Raw genomic sequence first — 20360 nt, forward strand, 5'->3', positions numbered from 1 at the left:
CGGCGACGAAAACGAAAAAAGAGGGAAATAAAAAATGACAATAAAAAAAAAAAGAAAACAGGGAGAAAGAGGAGAAACAAAAATAGAAAGATAAATGAAACGCGGGGGGGGGGCGGGGGGGGAAAAATGGCGAAGAGGGATAAAACGCCGCAGAGAGGCAATTACGAGTAACGGCCGGAATTACGAGCAATTCGAAAAGCTGTATACAAACAACGGGAACGAGCTTTCGAAGCTTACACGCGCCGCGCCGATAACGATATCGGCCGATTCGCAATTCGCGACGCCGCGCCGCGCCTGCGTACAACACGCCGATTTACACACCGTCGCTGTCGCAGTTGTAAATTCGTTAATTAACTAAGGTAATTGCACCTGTAGCCCGGTAATACATTCAGCCGGCTCTCCCCTGAATAGGTTGCAACACGCATCATACGCCCGCCGAAACAGCCAGCCCGACGAGTCCAATTTGAATATAAGCAGTCTGCTCGTTGTCGGCTGTTTCGCCAAATTTCTCCATGAATTTTTGTTTCGTTACGCTTTCCCGCAGAATTCCAGGCGAACGTGGATGAGATGCGACACAAATGTGAGCGATGGTCCTCGACAGGTGACGCGAGGGACTAACGCAGCGGTCATTTTTCCAGAGAATTTTCGCTAACGTCGCGATACGCGTGAAAAATCTTCGTGGGGGGTCAAGAGTCCAAATATGTGGTAGACGTATCCTCGGAATCGTATTTTTAAGCACACCGATTTAAATATCGAGCAATGATGTTTCATTGACACCTCGAGTATTCGTGTCCCATGTTAGATAATTATGGAGGACGTTTGAAGACTACTCGTTGCGTTCTGCGAGTTTCCCACCTCGAAATGCTAATTCTTCCAAGGCTAATCCGTATTACGAGACGAGACGACTATTTTCATGGAAAAAAAATCGTGTCTACAGTGCTCGTTTACCGGAAGAACGACCGTGATGCATGGATACGTAGGAATACGGTACCAGAAGGAATTCCGCTGAGCGAGCTGAAGGAATTTTTGGACCCGTTTTGAATTCAATTACGAAAACGGGTGGGCGCGAATGAATGATAAGATTGAGATTATACAGAGGTAAAAGTTGGCGCGAAGGGGTTTTCTTCCGCTTAAGGAGGGCTCTAATTACTTCCACTTTAGTCGCTGAAAGAACGGCATTCCAGCCCTAAAGGGAATTAAATAGAATTTACCTTCTTCCCTATGGACCAAGCAGAAGCGTTTATTCCTCCACTTATCAACCGTTCTCCGTCCCACTAAACACGAAAACGGTACAAAAGCTGAACAACTTCGCGCCTGTCGAACGAATCAACGAAGCCCACGTCCCGTGAATTAAATTACTCCGCTCCAAGAGATCCGCGCCATTTCGCGTCCAATTAAACGCGAAAACTTCCAGGGGCAGACAGATGTCTCTAACTGAATTCCGCTTCTTTCCCTTAACCTGGCCAGCGGCGGAACCGAGCGGAACCGGAAACCGCGACCGGTCGTGAAAGAAAATTTACAGCGGCGGGGTCGCAAGTCGAAGAGGAGGATATCGATCGAGTCGCGAAGGGGCGTGGAAGGTGGTGGGTGGAAACGCGGTCGTGAATTATTAATTAATAGACCGATGCTAAGAAACGCCGCGAAGTTGGCGGAATAAAGGAAGCGAAAGGGGTGGAGAATTCAGTTCCTCCGAGTTCTCGTGAAAAATAGACTCGCCGGGCGATTAATCCTCGGATTGATCGCGCCAACCCCCCGCAAACCTTCGCGGCTATATCGAATTCGAGGCCGAAGAATTTCCCGCCAGACTTTTATCCGCGTCGAAACGGCGCCGGATCACGAACGAAAGGAAAATCGGGCAGGAATCGTCGCGTCTCGCCTTCGTTAGGGTGTGTTCCACCGTTTAGCCGCTCGATTATCCCCGCAGTGCGCGCGTATTAGACGGGGTAAAGGGGTGAGAAGCGAAGGTTCGAGAACCGGAGCTTTTTGTTACCCGATTCGACGAATGTTCGAACACGGGAATTCGCGATTAGAGCGTTAGAAGGATTTGCTATCGACCAACGCGGACTATCTATTCGCGGAAGAGTAGAATTCGTATCTCGGACACGCGTCACTTCTGATAAAGTCCTGAAGGAATTGGGTAACGTCGAAATCTCTGCCGCGTGTGTGACGAATAGTCGAGAAATAGATGGAAGAGGAGGAATATCCTGTAAGCGTACCGAGTGCAATTACTTCGCGCTTTGAACATGTTACAAATCAACGGCGATTAATTGCGACTATATAGAGGTATAGCGATTGGACGGAGGGAATGTTTATTGGTAACGATAATATAAAAATATGAGAATGACAATAAAGTTACGAACAGTTTCTCGGCTTACGCTCAACGCGGTTTCACAATATTATTTCGACTTTGACTCTTGACCCCTTCCCGTGCCATTTAGCTCGACGAAATCAGGGCCGAAACGGTAAGCGTTGGAGTAGACACGGATAATTTACGTCGAGGTCTGAAAGTGCCTACGCGTGGTGGGAGAGCTTTCCGACTGTCTTGGCTGGAAGATAACCCAAAAAGATCCTAGGTCAGTTGTCGAGAAGAGACGTACCCGGTCGTACGTGCTCCTTCAACTATCTCTGAAATAAAGCCTTTAATTTACCGTCCACGAGTCTAGCTCGTGATATTCGCGTTTGGACCAAAATCTTCGTCACGAGTCAGACTCGTTGAAATACGAGAAGGTGTTAATTTTACAATTCGACTCAATGAGAACTTTCTTCGACTTCAACTCGATATTAACCGTCTTCTAATCGGCCCTGGCTTACATTATATTCCTTACCCCCCATGCACACGGTTTCATGCTAAGGGTCTGACATATCATCGAAGGTTTTCATGGCTGACCCGGACTTTGCACCTTCAACCCTCGTCCAGGTACACTTTTATAACTACGTGTATATGGAAAATGTGCGATACTGTACGACGTAACTACAAATTCGATCTTCTCTCATGTTGGCTAAAATAATTTTATTCCACCCCCTATCTCAAATGAGGCTGACACGAATTAAGCGATAAAATTGTTCTTCCCGTAATATATATTCTTAAGAGTTTCTCGTATTCACTCTGTACTCGGCCTAGTCACCAGAACGAACTATAATTTCCGGAAAATAGTAATCCAGCACCTACAAAAATGTTCGAGCAAAGAACAATTGTGTCTGATGACTATAAAAAGGGACACCTTCCACCAAATTTCAGCGAATTGAGTTGATAACAGCCAGTTAGGGTTAATTTAATTCCACGTCGTGTACATTAAGAAGCATTCGACAATCCAACGATCGAATTTATAGAAGAGGATTTCCAAGCGCGATCCGTAACAATATTGTAGGATACGAAAAGAAATCGCGAATCGGCTATTGCCAACAAAAGCAAATTGTAAACCGATCGATATCTTCTAGAAGCAAATCGAAAAGTTATTCTATGTAACAAAATAAAGTTGCGTGACTCCCCTACGGGGAGGTGAAGCGTAGGTTAAGGAAAGCATAAAAGCGTGGTCCTTGACAACCAAAACAGAGTCCTTGGAAATCGGTTGTGACCAGCACAAGCGTGAGTCGCATGGTGTTGGAAAGAGAGTTTTAAAAGAGCGCGTCTTTGTGTGTTTTCGTTATCTAAAATTTCCCTAAGTTAAATCAGTTTACGAGTTTTGAGTTTGTGTTATCGCGTTCTTGTTCTTTCGTCAATTTTCGATGTCTCAAGACCAGTATTCGCCATCCTGCAATATTACACATCATACTTTCGCGTTTGTAATATAAATAAATATATATAGTTCTCCCTGTTGTTTCCAATCTACGTCACGGCCATAAATCCGAAAAGAAGTCATCCTATACCCGTTTCCGAATTTTCCGCAACAACGTCGAGCGAACCCTTTAATCTGCCCCCTCCGAATCGGTAACTCGCATTAACTCTGCGTTAACGGCGAAGGAGAGAAAAACAGCGGTCGGAGGAAAATTAGAAAAGTCGTTTGCCACCGGTTCGAAATCTGCGCGGCGCATATTTGCCCTCTCGAGCGTGGCGGTAATGTATGCGCGCAATCCAGCCGGCTGCTGGATGAACCGGCACCAGGAGAGTTGGTTTTCCGGAAACGTATTCTATGCATACATGCATGTTCAACACCTGCGAAGCACGGTCCGGCCCGGCAGGATGTTAAATTACGGCATTTAAATAATTTCATTTAATCTTTGCGCGGTCCGGGCTCGCTCCCCTGCGGCCCTTCCGCGCCACGTTCTTGCGATTCCCCCGGTTCGACGGACGAAATATTTTCCCGTGTAATTTCGCCGACCGCCGAAATAACCGCGGCAACTGCCCGGCCACCGCCACCGGAAACGCCTTTCCACATTCTCGTTACACCCTGTTTCGTTTCACGGGGATCAGAGCCCGATGAAACGATTCCCCGGCCAGGGAAAACGGACCAAGCACGCCGGATCGTTTCGCGATCGCGCAACGTTCCTGCATCATCTCTGCGTTTGATACCGAATTTCGAAATTTCCGCAATTTTCGGCCATTCGAAGTAATTAAACCAGCCGCGCGGCCAAGTGAAAGACTTCGCCGATTTCGTCCTGCTCGTTTCTGTGCCCCGTTTTCGGGGCTTTATCGGCTCTTGGGTATCACGGGGCAATCGATTTTTCAGCAGAGTAAATGTCCACTCGAATTGCAATACAGGATTCACGGGGTACATTATTTAAAACCGCGTCATGATAGCAGCTGCCTACGTATAATTATTCTGCCATTTATATTTTGAGATCCGAAAAAGCCTCGATTTATTTATTTTTGACGATTCTGCAGGTGTAGAGCTAAACCAAAGGTCTTTAATAGGATGATACGAATAGAAGGTTTGTTGGAAAATTAATCCCCATTTCGGTATATTTATAGGAACGATAGTTAGTATCAATGAGGTAATTCGTTAGCCAGCTTTCATTCGTTGCTTCATCAGCACGACCTCGTGCATTAATTATCTAATCAACCCTCCGAAATACTGCAACCACGAATTCCAGTTATAATTGTCTATACCGATCTCGAGTTTCATTTTTCTCGGAAAATCTGAACCACCGCATCGATGGCAGAACTTTAAAAGCAACTCATAAATTCTGCCTTGCAATTAAATTCCGCGATAGTTCCTTAAATTAAACCACCGAACGGATCATAAAACAAACGCTTAATTACAACTCCCTCTGTTCCCGGGAGGAAACAAAATCCCAGCTGCACTGCGAATTGAAAAGAATCCGGACGAATCGGATCCTCCCAGTGAGCGGCTCAAAAAACTAAAACGATATCTTAAAATTCCATTTCCTTGACAGCTGATCTCTTAATCCCTCTCTTTCTCTCTCTCTCTCCCTCTCTCCCTTCATTCCGATATACCGGAAAACACCGCGAGGATCGGTGTACTCGAAAATCCACGTTGATTCGGCTCTGTTCCACTTTTCCTCCACGGCGAGAACTATGTCGAGCCTTAAGTCAGCACCGGCCGCATTCACCGGCTAGTGATAAAGATGGAAAGTGGCCGGGCATTTGCATGTTTATTCCGCTTCTTTAATTCCGGCCGGCCTCTCCACGCGAGCCGGCCGCCGCCGTTTCCATCCGGAAAATATGCACGCAAAGAAGGGCAGAGGGAGAGAAAAAGGTCCGAGAGCCAGCATTTTCTCCACGGTCCGGTCGTTGTTTCCTTTCCTTCCTTCGAACCATGGACACCATCTGCTTCTCTCCGCGAGCTCCTCCGTATATTACACAGCCTTCCTGTTTCCTCGCGCGAAAATTAACGAGCCTGCTGCAAATGCGGGACGAGGAAAAAATCGTCTGACGGGGTAGATGATGAAATAGTGGGAATTTTTTCGTTCCCTTTTAGATAACTCACTGCTTCCTTACGAGTGTTCCATTTTCTTGGGAAAAATTCGAAATACCTTCTTCCTTCAATTGGTCGATGTTTAGACACCGCCTATGTCGAAGTCGAGGTTCACTTTGGTGGGAAAAATTTCGAATACCTTCTTCTTTCAATTGGTTCATGTTCAGATACCACCCTAGAAATCGAGGCTTATTTTGATGGGAAAAATTTGGAATACGTTCTTCTTTCAATTGGTCGATGTTTAGATATCGCCTATCTAGAAGTCAACATTTATTTTCGTGGGAAAAGTTTGAAATATCTCTTCTTTTAATTGGTCGATGTTTAGATACCGCCTATGTCAAAGTCGAGGTTCACTTTGGTGGGAAAAATTTCGAATACCTTCTTCTTTCAATTGGTTCATGTTCAGATACAACCTATCTAGAAATCGAGGCTTATTTCGATGAGAAAAATTTGGAATACCTTCTTCTTTTAATTGGTCAATGTTTAGATACCGCCTATGTCGAAGTCGAGATTTATTTCGATGGGAAAAATTCGAAATACCTTCTTCTTTTCAATTGGTCGATGTTTAGATATCGCCTATGTAGAAATCGAGATTTATTTCGATAGGAAAAAATTGAAATACCTTCTTCTTTCAATTGGTCGATGTTTAGATACCACCAATCTAGAAGTCGAGGTTTATTTCGGTGGGAAAATTTTGGGGTTAATCGAGACGTTATAAATCTTTTATATTTCCTGCTTTGCAGTAATCGATCTTCTTTTCATGAGGATAGCTCGAGCTCCTCGACTCCCTTTCGTTATCTGCAGCAAAGATTTTCTTTCGTAATTGATTCAGAAGAGAAGTTAAACGAGGGTAGATTCCGTAGAGTTAGATATATCTTCGTTTGGAAAATGTATCAATGCAGCGTGTATTTTCGTAAGATACATTTTCACTGAAGAAAAATGGAAGTTCGAAATTAGAATATCGCGCCACGTATCGGATTGTTCAACGCTGGTTGAAAATTAAAGGTTAACGCGCTTTCATTAAGGAATAATGCTTCCAGGGAGATCATTGAAAATAATCCACGACAAAGAACAGGAGAGATAGTATTTCAAATGATATTGTACTATACTACGATTGTTCCTCGCTTGGCACAAATAGGAGAACGGGTTTCGCGTGAATTAAACGACACGCAGAAGCCAGAACGAATAGAGGTAGCCACGGGATAGTGATTTCAAAGAGATTAGAACGCTAGATTTCGCTACATTTTCCACACTCCACGTGCTATCGCTTTTTCCAACACCTGGATCAATTTTCGACCAACAAACTGATACGAAATGAAGAATTTCCTAATTCGAAAGCCGACGATTTTCCAAATAGCGTCCTGTCAAACAGATATATATTACTAGCAAAATAATTTTAATCTCTTTCCAGTCTGCACCTAAAATAGGCATGTCAAACACGAGAGTCACGCGATCTTGGAATACGACCAGAAATTGATTTTAGTAAAATGAATTTGAAGAAGAAAGTACGAAAAAACGAAATGAATATAAAACCTAATCTTCGAAATATTTTTGCTTTTAATCGAAAATTTCTCGCTTCGCGGTCCCCGTGTTCCCTGTGCGAATTCCTCGTTGACCCAAAGGAACAGAATTTCACGATTCCGGTAACATTTCGTAATTCACCGAATCGCAGAATCTTCCTACGACCCTAAAGATCACATGGTAGTGGTTGTCATAGAATGTGTGGTATGAGTGTAAAGAATGTTTGTGTAGAAGAATGCGTGTGTATGACAGAGAGTCGCGAAAAAAGAATCAGTAGGTGAATGACAGTCATTACATATAGACGTTGCGCGTGAGAGAGTCCTCAAGAGGTTATATCGCAGTTAGAAGCGAATTTATTTTACGAGATTTAGTTATAATTTATGTAGGATTGGAATAAGTACGGCCCTGAAAGAATGTCAAGTATGTCTGGGTACAGAATGAAAGTGACCGTGTGCAAGAGGATTGACTGCAAAGAATATTTATAGTAGAGTCGAGTGAAAGTTTAGGGATGCATCCAGAGTGATTGAAGTACCTGGCCCACCGAGGTTGCGTGGGAAAGGGGCATGACTGAAAACGAGAACCTGGGTATGGAAAAGGACAGAATGAATGGCTTAAATAAGGGTGCAAAGGCGCGGGCGAGTCAGACTTCTGTCTCCAGGAATCTCTAACAGTCTTTAAGAGTTTTTAAGCCAGTCTCTAAGAGTGTGCCAGTATGTCAGTAAGAAGTCCAAGTCGAGCGTGCCCGCAGCGAATCTCTCTTAGCCAATACTCAGCTTATTGTATTCTGTTAAGAAGCAAACAACGCTATTTTAGCCAATCCACCCTAATGTGATCCAACATTTATGTTGCGCTGTTATCGCGTTAAATAAATCTTCTTGTTAGTTTATCCATTTACTCACAGATCAGAGCTTACTCGCGCGACTATTTCGAAGGAATACAACCCTTGCCTTATTCCATCGATAAAACATTCCTCCGACTCGCTATTTATCAAACGAACGTAAAATTCCGCAAACAAACGCGAAATTCGCTGAGACAACATCCGGCAAAGTCGAAATGATTCACGTCGCGGGGTGTATCGATATCCTCCGACTACCCCCCGATCCCGACGATTCCTCGACGAATCCTCAGGAGCAGGCGAAGGAGCGAAGACTAAGACCGGAAACGTAACTACGCACCGCCATTCCGCGGACACGAGGGAAATTTAATAAATTTTTCTCCCTCGCGATGCACTCGCGCGGGTTCTACGTATCCTTTTGCATAAAAAGCGCGTGCTTTTTATCCTGCCTCCCTCGCTGAAATAATATTCCGCCGGCGGAAATTCCGGCCGAGGGAGCCGAGCGTCTCGGGCCGCGAATCGAATTAGAAATTGCGTCCCGTTCAGATTCTCGAGATCATTCGAAAGCGTTCACCTTATTTCATACATCCCGGCTACGAATATTCCCGGCTGCTCGAATATTCATTCGCCTCTATTATTCATGGGCTCGCCCTACTTTCCCGTTTTTGCAAACTCTTGTTGCGTCTCGCTGCGGGAGAATGCCACGGGGCCGTCTCGAGATGAACGATACTCGTTCTTTTACAACGTTCCACCCTATGTTTGCACCGGGTTGCCAGTCTATAATTCGCGTTAGCTCGTGATTACGGTGAACGAATCCTTCCAGGGGGTCATTTTCACACGGGAATGTTTGCCAGGGACGTATCGTCGGGATCACTGGCTATTAAGAACTGGAAAAGAGGATAACGAATAATTGCCAATACGAACGACTCCGCGAATTTTTCAACGCGTCCAAATAACGCTGGAATAACGCATGCATATCACGGGTAAAGAAAAATTTATCTCTCGCGATCTGGATTTTATTCATCGGCGGAATTAATCGCGCGTCGCAATGTTTCGCGACTGCCATTATGGTCGTCGACTTTGGCCCCGCTGGTTTATATTTATTTGCCATAATTTCGTTACTAATAATCGGTCATAGACGCGATCATCCCTTGTAATGCTTTTACTTTCCACGATTTACAGGGCTCCGCGCAATCGCGATTTATAATCCGAGTATAATCCGTGGATTAGAGGAAGCTTAATCGAACTGGTCCGCGGGCAGCGTTAAAGACACGGCGATAAATTCGATTATTTATCAACGGAACATCGGCGAAACTAGGCGAAACTGTGGTCAGTTCTCGCTCTGTTTGTCGAATTAGAGACATTCTCGAAATTCTGACCCGAAACGGCGTTTAGGGGCGCATAGTCCGCATAACCCTGCGAGTTTCGTCACGGTGGGCAGCGCGAGCGTTGCAAGACGCTTCCTGTCGAAGAGTCCGGGTGAATAATTTATATCTGTTTTTTACACGTCATCCCTGATCCTCTGTCGAAGACACGTCGCTGCCAATTGAAGAATTTTGACAGACTTCTCGAGCAGGCTCTATTTTCAGACGCGAATGGACTATTTTATAGAACCAAACGAATGAAAAATAAACGAAGAATGTTGGACGTAACGAATGAACAGACGGAGCAGGCAGCGAAAATTTTATATTTACTTCTATCGTCCTCGCTCTTCCTCCCCCAAAGGAGATTATCCCGGTACTGCTCGTGCGAAAGGTCTAATGTCGCCACAGCGACGGAACATAAAGGCATCAAACATTCATAACACCGCGATCGTGAGGAAGAAGAATAGATACTCTTACAACCGCTGTCAAATGTCATTGAAATGTTAACGTCGAAGGAAAATTCTTGCTCTTTTCACCTGCCGCAACGGAACACGCCCTGCACTCCTAGCTTATTCACGACCTTCGAACACCCTCCGTGTTCACCACGAAATTGGCAAATTCCTACGGAAGACACCAGAAATGCCTAACGGTGACCTAATATTTAATGCTAGAACAGAAACCTAGTTATGCACACCAAACCGTTTTCATTGCACCACTTTGCAACGTGGTCGATACTTCCAGGGTTAAACACCCTCTATCGACACAGAAAGCATTCCGCGATATCTTACAGCCATTAACATCTCCGCGATAATTATACGATCCGAATTTCCAGGAAAATTCCACTTCCACTAACTAGGATACAAAATCCGATACCGAAGCCCGCTAGTAACCAAACTCTCCGCGTAAATACCTTCGACCGCGATGATCGCGATCCTCGACTTCCGGTCCGTGACCCAACGCTGTAAGATAGCCGAAAGGGATTCTCCCAGGGATTTCGTTGCATCCACTTTTGGCCATTAAACCGCGCTTCAAAATTATGATTCGATGGACGAGAAATCATCGCTATCCACGGTGTCTGTCGCGAAATCAAAAGAAATGATCGTGACAACGCGATTATAAATCTATTAACCGCGAATAGCGCGATGACGACCGCATTAAAGGGTGCTCGCGTAAATACCTTCGACCGCGGTGATCGCGATCCTCGACTTCCGGTTTGCGACCCAACGCTGTAAAGAAGTCGAACGGGGTTCTTCCAGGGATTTCGGACGATTCGGTGGACGAAAAATTATCACTGTCTTCGGTGTCTATCGCGAAACCAAGAAAAACGATCGTGACACCGCGATTATAAATCTATTAATCGCGATCTGTGCGATGGCGACCGCATTATACGGAACCCGCGTTGTTCGGGGTTCCTCGACTTCCGGTCCACGACCCAACGTTGTAAGGTAATCGAAAGGGTTCTCATAGGGATTTCGTTGCATCCACTTTCGACCATTAAAACGCGCTTTGAAACGAAGATTCGACGGACGAAAAATCATCGCTATCCACGGTGTCTGTCGCGAAACGAAGTGAAAGGATCGCGACACCGTGATTATAAATTTATTAAACGCGAACAGTGCAATGACGACCGCATTATACGGATCCCGCGTTGATCGCGATCCTCGACTTCCGGTCCGCGACCCAACGCTGTAAAGAAGTCGAACGAGGTTCTCCCAGGCATTTCGTTGCATCCACTTTCGACCATTAAAACGCGCTTTGAAACGAAGATTCGACGGACGAAAAATCATCGCTATCCACGGTGACTGCCGCGAAACGAGGTGAAGTGATCGCGACACCGCGATTATAAATCTATTAACCGCGAACAGCGCGATGACGACCGCATTATACGGAGCCTCCGGGTCGGGCAATCTTGCCGTGGAAATCAGGCCAACGCACATTTATTTGTTTCGCCGGATAACAGAGAGCGCGATTGTTGTCTTTCATTCGAATTTATAAAATAAACCCAGACAGCTTCCGCTTTCAACGCGGCCGGGCTTTCACCGTAACGAAGCCTGTTTCATAAAGAGCTCGCTTAATAAGTTCCAAAAGGCCGCCTTCGAGCATGGATGTTCGCGGTTCGCCGCTTCGGAATAACTCGAGAGGCAAACAAGGGAAAAAGGAAGCAGGGGCTGCAAGGAAAAAAATTCATTTTCGATGAATAAGGGTAGTGACACGGACGAAACGATACGCCATTACGACAGCAGGAGTATCATTTTTGCTCCAAGGATTTCTTCTTCCAACCCCCCGGAGAAACAGAGAGGCGTCCATTCGAGGATCAGTAACGATGGACCCTGGTCGCCGCGTTAATCACCGCGTTTTCGACGCGATAAAAACGACGAAATCGTCGAACAGAAAGTATACAGAACGTATGACGCTTCGGTGAATTACCCCGCGAGGATATTGGAAGTCGGTGGGGCGAGGAAAATTACGAGGCATTACGACCATTATTTATGTGCAATTATTTTTAATTACTCCGCGCTCCTCGTGTATTGTTCGTTTGATTAAATGAAGGGATCTTTTCCTTCTTATTCTCCTTTTTCCGTGTTGTGGGATATTTATCGTAGATCCCGATATCGACGAAGAAGAGAGTTCGAGAGAGGGAGGAATTTATTTATCAATATTGTGGGGTAGCGAGCAGCGAAGGACTCTATCTGGAGAATAATAAACAGTGATATCGGCTTCGACTTACAATTAGGCGTTTAGGACGATACCTAAAGTGCGTGCGAATGGATGATATATTTATGACCGGGTCGAGTGATCGAGAGAGAAAGCCTGTGTATGGAAAGAGAGAGTTTTGACTTTAACACTGGAATTACCGATCTCTAATAGGTACCTAACTATAACGTGCACAGATTATAGTAATTGCAGAGGTACGATGAATATGAGTGAATATACTGATTACAGTTCTTTCTTAATACGAGTTGATACCAATTTTATTCTTATAGCAGGTGCATTTGTTCGGTGATTGCAGAAAGGAAAATTCTGGGACCAGTCATTTTGACTGGATTAATAGTTCTAGTGTTAAGTAAGGGATTGTGTGTAGTCGAGACATAGTGAATAGAGGATCGTGTGTTTGAGAACTAGCTTAGAATTGAGAGGAACTTAGTGTAATATGTTAAATAAATAAACCTGTTTTATTATTAAAAGGGAGTTGTTGTTCATTAGACGCGAAGATCTCGGTCTGCATAGGATTAATTTACCTAGAAATCTTACAGTATCCAACGGGGTAAAGTACAATCGGCTATCGAATAACAGACTTACTTAACTCTTTGGGACACGCTGGGATTAACCCCCTGCACTATTTTCACGAGTCTGACTCGTGATTAAAATTTTAGGCCAAACTTGAATATCACGAGTCAGACTCGTTGTTTAATTTCATGCCAAACGTGGATATCACGAGTCTGACTCGTGATCGACATTTCGTGTAGTCGAGACGTAGTGAATAGAGGATCGTGTGTTTGAGAGTTAGAATTGAGAGGAAATTAGCGTAATATGTTAATTAGATAAACCAGTTTTATTATTAAAAGGGAGTTGTTCATTAGACGCGAAGATCTCCGTCTGTATAGGATTAATCTAGCTGGAAATCCTACAATATTTTCCTCCAGCGTGAAGCTTGGATCTGGATATCTCGAGATTGGGAATCGTATCGAGAACATTGGTATTTATTTCGGTAGTAAGATGTTCTTATGGCTTTATCTATAGACAGACGACTGTGTCAGACGTCAAGGTTAACCGTGTTCCACGCGTCAAGTGGCAAGGGAAAATTCGACGGAAGGAGCCCACCCCTGCAACGACCCTTTGTGTAGGATTGCCTTCCCCAGTGCATTGTCGAACGCACGACTTGGAGTCTGGGTCAAAGGGCAGCCCTGTTAGCCTTGCGTGACCCCTCGACGAACCCAGAACTGATTCGGAACGACAGTGAATTCGGGCACAATGGCGGATAGCCTGCTTTCTTTCGTCGAACGTCGATGAAACAAACGAGGAGAATGAATATTCGTTCCTGTTTCACGCGCTGTTTTCTACAGTCCTCGACCTACTGTCCCATCGGCCTCTTTCATCGACGAATATAAAGGGCGCGACGGGGAGCCTTGGGATCAATCGAAATCACGGATATCCGAGGGCTTCAATTTCGTTAACGTCAATTAAGATTAATTTCGTATTTTATCTAGTGCCTTATCTAGCCTACAATTAACCGCGTTATCGTTTAGCTATCGAATCGTACTTTATGTAAAATGTACACGCTCACCGAGACCTTTAACCTAACGTATAATCTACGAACACGTTATTAATCTCTTACCTTACGATTCCAGTCTCGATGGCGCGTGCCACAATCAACAGCAGAGTCGATCGCACGACGAGCCACTTCCTGTCCGAACACGTCGAAGAACAACACGTAACTGAGACGGAAAGACACCGGCGAGAAGGTCGGTCACGCGTCGAGCCATTCCTTGTTCGAACGCGTCGAAGAATAACACGCAGTCGAAACAGGAAATCGTGTGCGAAAATTAACCACGAGTCTGACCGAGCCTGTCGATGTTTACCTTGGATCCTGTCTACGAGCCACGCCTCTCGTCACTGATACTAACGTTTCGGTCGATTTCCTCAGCACGAGTCACGGACAAATTATACGCGAAGAGGTTGACTCTCCGAAGAAACGATTTAGAAAATGTTTTAACAAGTTCAGATGATTCTATGGCGACCTCGAAAGATCCAGAGCGTTGGATGGCCAGTCAAAAATCGCGCAGGGGTACGTGTCGCGGATCATGGATCTAGAAAAATCAGAATCGCGAAGAGGATTCCGCGATGAGTACCCCCAACAAAGGAAAAGACGATGGGGTACACACGTGCCAAGACGTGGTTGCACGTGTCGCGAATTTTTTGGTTCTGGAAGGACCAGAATCATCGAGAGCGTTCCACGACGCGTGCCCCCTGCGAAGACAGAAGACGATGTGGCGGTCAGATATGAAAGTAACCTCCCGATCGGCAGAGCGTCCTAAAATTCCTCAGAAAAGTTTAACCATTTCGCTACTATGGATGACTACAGTTACCGGTCGCAAGACACCATCCACACACGATAGGTGACTATAGTCACCGGCCTCAAAAATTAAGTAGAAAATTAAAGCAAGTTCTATCGTTCCACTTAGCCATCTCACCAAAGAATTGCAAGCTCTATTGCAATGGTTGCTTTTTCCCTTCTTTCATTTTTCTTTTTCTTCAAAAGACTTGGCCCCGAATACTAAAGACTGCACGATCGTAATGTTTCCATCTTTGGCACAATGCTTCCTTCTACGGGAGAGACTTCGCGACGATGGCCGCCATAACGAAAGGGTTAATATTCGTGGATCTTCTGCTCACGTGCACCATCGTTCATCGTTATTTCGCTTATTTCAGTGATACCGTCCCACGATAAACGTTCTCGAAAGCATCAGCGGCGTTTAACGAGACATTCTTAATTAACTCCCTCGTGGTCGCGGGTTAGGCAAGATATGCCTACCCTGCGAGCTGTCTGTGCCGCGTTTTAACAAGCGTATCGTTAAGTCCCTTCTGGATACGTCGCGTGTAAAGGCGACCTCGTCTCGCGGCAGAAATTTCATTTTCACTTCGGAATAGTACTTCCACGGGCCGGAAAAGTGCTCCTCGAGCGTTGCACGAGGCCTGGCAACGGTTACCAGTTGCGTATCAACCGCGAAACACGAGAGAGCCACGAGAGAATCACGAGGGGGCCGACTTAATCCCGAGCCACGGCTGAAGTCTCGTGGCACTGAAGATTTTTCATTCCCGACGCATTCCATGTCGAATATCTGCTCCGCACCGCGTTTGTCATTCCCCTTTCTACGTTTTCTCGAAAGACTTCCTCTATTCCTGCGCTTCGCCATATACAGGGTGTCCTGGTTCACTTCGGTCGGTGAATTTCATTGCGACGCTTCGGAATTGTAAACTACGAAGAAAATGCTACGCTTTGTGGAAAATTTGGTCGAAATTTCACAGGAGAAGTACGAATTAGGAAGAAGTGACGACTGGAAACGTACGTTCTTTGCGACAGAACGCTGTCATTGAGGTTAGGTGTATTTAAATAACCACCGTTGTTTAGAATTCCCTATACCATATTCTCCTTCACTGTTCAAGTAGATTGAAATAAAGTGCTTCAAATAATAAAGAATTATTGCAGAGAAAATTGGGAAAAAATTGGAGTCAATGCAAAGTTCTTACTTGACGACGATTCTTTGAGTAGATCATGTTTGGCTTGGAATAGCAAGTAGACTGTGTCGCTATCTTGATATTGTGCGATTTTATATGCCGCGTGCTTCTAGGTCTAGCATTTATATGGTATGGCTATGTATTTTGTTATTAGATAGAGTTTCCGAATTTGACGTACAAGGGTAGAGGATACACACGGAAAAACGAACTGATTTATTGCCTCATACTCTAAACACTTGACGCACACGATGGTCAAGCGTCAAGGTGCCATCGTGTTTTACCTGGGATACAGAGTCGACAATATGGTATCTCCCTATGAGTAATAGTACCGACGAAACGGTATTTCGAAGATCAAGAGGGTTAATAACAAAATAATCTGATGGTACACTGATTATTTTACTAAATTCGGATTTGAAAAATGGAAAATAGAAACACCGAAAAGGACGATATATTAACGCGTGACAGTGTCGCGGCTAGTTCCAATTCAATTTCTTGCCCATCAATTCTTCACCCCATAGCCTCCATCAATTCTTCGCCCGTCGTATTTACCCCGGACAATATTGACTCTCGCAACAAATTATACAATAGCGTACCCCTCCGTACCCTGTCCACCTGCACCCCCTACATCCAGTGTTTCCCACGCTGCATCGCAACGGGCTAGGGACAAAGATTTGGCAGTCCAAGATGATATTTTTCCCCGGAGCGGTGCCGAGGTCGAAATCGGGAATACCCTGAACGTATGGTCGGGCGAACGTAGGATGGTACAGGTGTATATATGTCTCCACGAAGGGAGTCCGTTATTGGTTGTAAAAACGGCCGAGCCATCTGTCCGCGATATGAGACCGAGGTGCGCCCTAAAAATCCACTCCTGAGCCCCGTCGATGACGGTAATAAGTCACACTGGTTTCTACGCTGTGACCTCGTAGGAACTACGTGTGTCTGTCGGTGAAATTCGACGGAATCTCGGGCTACATAGATTCCAGCTTCCGCGAGACGGTATATCGTTTCGTAGCTTTCAGTTCTCGCCGGTGAAAAAAGTTTCGCTACTTTGAAGTCGTTCGGAGAAAAATTACCTTCCCTAGGGTGCATGTTTCTTGCGAAAGGTATAAAGGGCAGGTCACGATATATCGAGTGTAATAATATGGAATTTAGCGCTATTTTCAATCACACTGTCCAAATATGGAGGATTATTTAACACTAGAACTACCAGCTCAGTCAAAATGACTGGTTCCAGAATTTTCCTTTTTGCAATCACCGAACAGGTACACCTGCTTTAAGAATATAATTGGTATCAACTCGTATTAACCCTTTGCACTCGAGAGGTGCCCCTAGGTCACCATTTGATAAAATTTCGAAGCTCGATATTAATTAATATATCAAATTTAAAATAATATAACAGTGTGCGAGGTATCGAAATTGAATAATTCTATGTGTTAATTATTATACGATTTCTTATTTACTGCTCGAAAAATATTATCAGCCTTATGGAAGAAAATTTTTCAACTCGTACCCCTCTTTAGCCAAAAAATCGACGAGCGCAAAGGGTTAAGAAAGAACTGTAGTCGATATATTCGCTCATATTCATCGTACCGCTGAGATTACTATGATCTGTGCACGTTATAGTTAGGTACCCATTAAAGATCGGTAGTTCTAGCGTTAAGCATTGCTTAGAAGATTGTTAGCGTACGAGAATAAATGTTGGGAGGGTTGACGAAGGAATTATTATTTTCTTGTTACCGTTTAAAATATCATGGCAGACTCGAACCAGTGTATACGGCACTGTTTCTCTTGTGGCAGCTGGCTCACATGGCGGAACAACGCTAAACTCGAGGCTCTCGAGCCTCGCACGACCCTATCGGGTGGCTGTCTTATTTTTAATAAAAACTCCACGGTGCGGCGAGATTAAAAAATTCGTGCCGGCACCAGGAGCCACTCGATGGCGTCGTAACTTAAAATTAAGAAAATTAGGGGACCACCGTGCCACCGGCGCTGTGCATCACGGAAGCTGATCAGCCCTTTTGGCGCTAAAATCCCGAAACTTCCCCGTGAAAATTATGCGAACTACCGAAAATTCCACTCGGATCGTAATTTTCCATAGTATTCGTTATAGTCTCGATGACAGTAGAGATTTAAACACGAATCATTCGACAGGAATGGGTTAATTGATTAATTAGTTTTGCTCAATCGCGTCAACGCGCCAGAGATTCATCGCTAAATTAGCTCTATCGTTGTTTAATATAACCAGAAGATGGGTGATTTTTAACACGAATCTTCCGATATCTCGTTATTCCATCGAGTTCTCGAAAGACCGGGTCACTCGCTCGACGAACTTGGCGCAATCGATCGTGAAATCCGCGAATATCGATGGAAATTAATTCGTACCGATTAATTTCTCTTTCTCAGCAGCCCGGTATCGATATCGATTCGCAATTACACAGGCGATTACTTTGTCCGGCAACTCGGAAAATTGATAAGAATTCCTTTAAAATCAGTAACGCGAAATTGCTCGCTTAATTTCTTTGCATTCGCGTTGAGACTGATCCTAGCCAAAATTGCGCTTCGAAGAGCAAACTTGGTTCTTAATATAGAATAAAATTATATAAAATTATAATAAAGATTAATTTAAGAAATAATTCAAATATGCCCTATATCGAGAAACGTTCTTCCTTCCGAAATTGTTCCTAGATTATTTATGTTTCTTAAATCTGTTCTTAACGTAGCCCGATCTTATGAGTTTGCACTCTGAAAATCTTCCCTTGATAGTTGAATTACCGAAGGATTTACGTGGATCAAGGACTTACCTGAAATTCCGTCGTAGGTCCACCATTCGTCCCAACTGGTCTTGGATTCTGCAAAGCAACGAAACAAACTATTATCGCGCTGCTTCGAACTCGGCGACAGGCTGTATTAAAATTCAAAGTTCAACCTGGCATCTGCTAAACTCCGGCTCGAAAATAAAGAATACTCGCAACCGCATTGCGAATTAACGCACTGGCCAGTTCCTTTTACCGGTATATCTTTAGAAACTTCCCATACACCGGGAGAAACTTTAAAGCTCCATCAGGCAGAGAGGCGCATCGATCAATCGAACTTCCTGGCGTCCAGAGATGATCGATCAATCGATTGCCAGGGGTGATTCAGAATCGACATTGAGAGTAGCTTTCAGCGGCAAAATGGCAACTCTCGAATCGAGGAAACGTGGAATTTTCTCGTGGAAACGTGCGTCCTTCCGGAAACTCCTGGAATAATTCCATATCAAACAAGGATCAGACATGAATCTGTTCTTGATCGTGATCGCCATGTCGAAGAAGATTGATACAAATATCTTAACAAAGTCATTACCTCGGACGCTGTGCCATTTACCAAATAATTTTCCAAATAATTTTCCAAATAATTTTCAAGACAGGACACCTAAACAGGTGTCTAAACAGGGCAAAGAAGGTTCCAATGATCACCCGTGGTAAGATCCTTGGTCGAATTCGCGTTGAAACCGGGCAGGAATACGGAAAGTGCGTAATACCTTTCCTGTACAATCGTACACACTCTATACTCGATACGGGCGGCATGGAAAAATTGCGGGAAATCTGTGAACGCGGCGAGAGATCGGATCGGAAACGGTAATCGTTAAATCGCTTAAAATTCAGCGAGCGAGAGTGTCTCGTCTCGGAGCACTCAACGTCCTCATAATTGAATTCTCATTCCACGAGGAACACTTTATCTTCCGCATTACCGCGTCCCTTTCCATATTCATTACTTTTTCCGCATCGAAACAGCCGGGCCGAGCCTGTCGAGAGCTCGTCGTTTTTTCTATATGCAAATCATCCAGCGTTCCATCCGTGGCGAACGTTTTAATGCCCTAAGCGTATCGAATAGTTCGAGATTCTCCCTTGAACAATTATTGCTTCGAGCCTGGCTTTCCTGTGCTCGACCCTCGTCCACGTGCTCGCGTCAAACCGTCTCTCCCTCTCTCTCCCTCTCTCTCTCTCCCTCTCTTTCCGCGTGTTTCTCTCTATTTCTCTCGCAGAACCTCTTACCGTCTGTCTTGCTCTAGCTTCCTGCTACCCTAGCCACCGTCGTCACACCGAGAGGTCTGACCAAAGCGCGACCCATTCCACTTCTGACGGTGACCCATATTCGATTATCTGGATGCATGCCATCCAACCCCGCACGGGCAAACTAATTGCCTCAAATTGGAAAACTTTCTCGGCCTGTCCTGATCTCCGCTCTCTCCTCTCTCCATTGTCAATCTCCCACGCTTCTCTGCCCCGTGTCCTATCTCGATGTCCGCGCGTTCATCGTTCGGGGACCCTCCCCCGATCCGCCATACACTTCTCCTTTTTGTTATGGGATATTAATTGTTTCTCCAGACATGTCTTCTTTCGTCCTTTTCCCTTTTCCCTTTTCTCTTCTTTTTTCCCCCGTTTATTGGCGGGGAGAAGAGACGTTTATCGTGGGATTGCGGGATTTAGGGTGGACTGGCAGGAACTAGGGGCGAGGTTGTTGGGTAATGAGGAATTAGTCGGGATG

The 20360-nt window shown here is 44.9% G+C and overlaps 1 protein-coding gene across 1 annotated transcript in view; it reads right to left on the minus strand.

Annotated features, from left to right (window-relative positions):
- Nucleotides 1-20360, minus strand: part of CARPA (Carbonic anhydrase-related protein A) — a 200758-nt gene that overhangs the window by 118778 nt on the left and 61620 nt on the right. Inside the window, exon 3 of the mRNA XM_017899294.1 lies at nucleotides 18635-18682. Within this exon, the coding sequence (XP_017754783.1) occupies nucleotides 18635-18682 (48 nt within the window). The remainder of the gene's footprint in view (nucleotides 1-18634; nucleotides 18683-20360) is intronic.

This window comes from Eufriesea mexicana, unplaced genomic scaffold (genome assembly GCF_001483705.2).
Source record: "Eufriesea mexicana isolate 0111107269 unplaced genomic scaffold, ASM148370v2 scaffold812, whole genome shotgun sequence".
Taxonomy (NCBI): domain Eukaryota; kingdom Metazoa; phylum Arthropoda; class Insecta; order Hymenoptera; family Apidae; genus Eufriesea; species Eufriesea mexicana.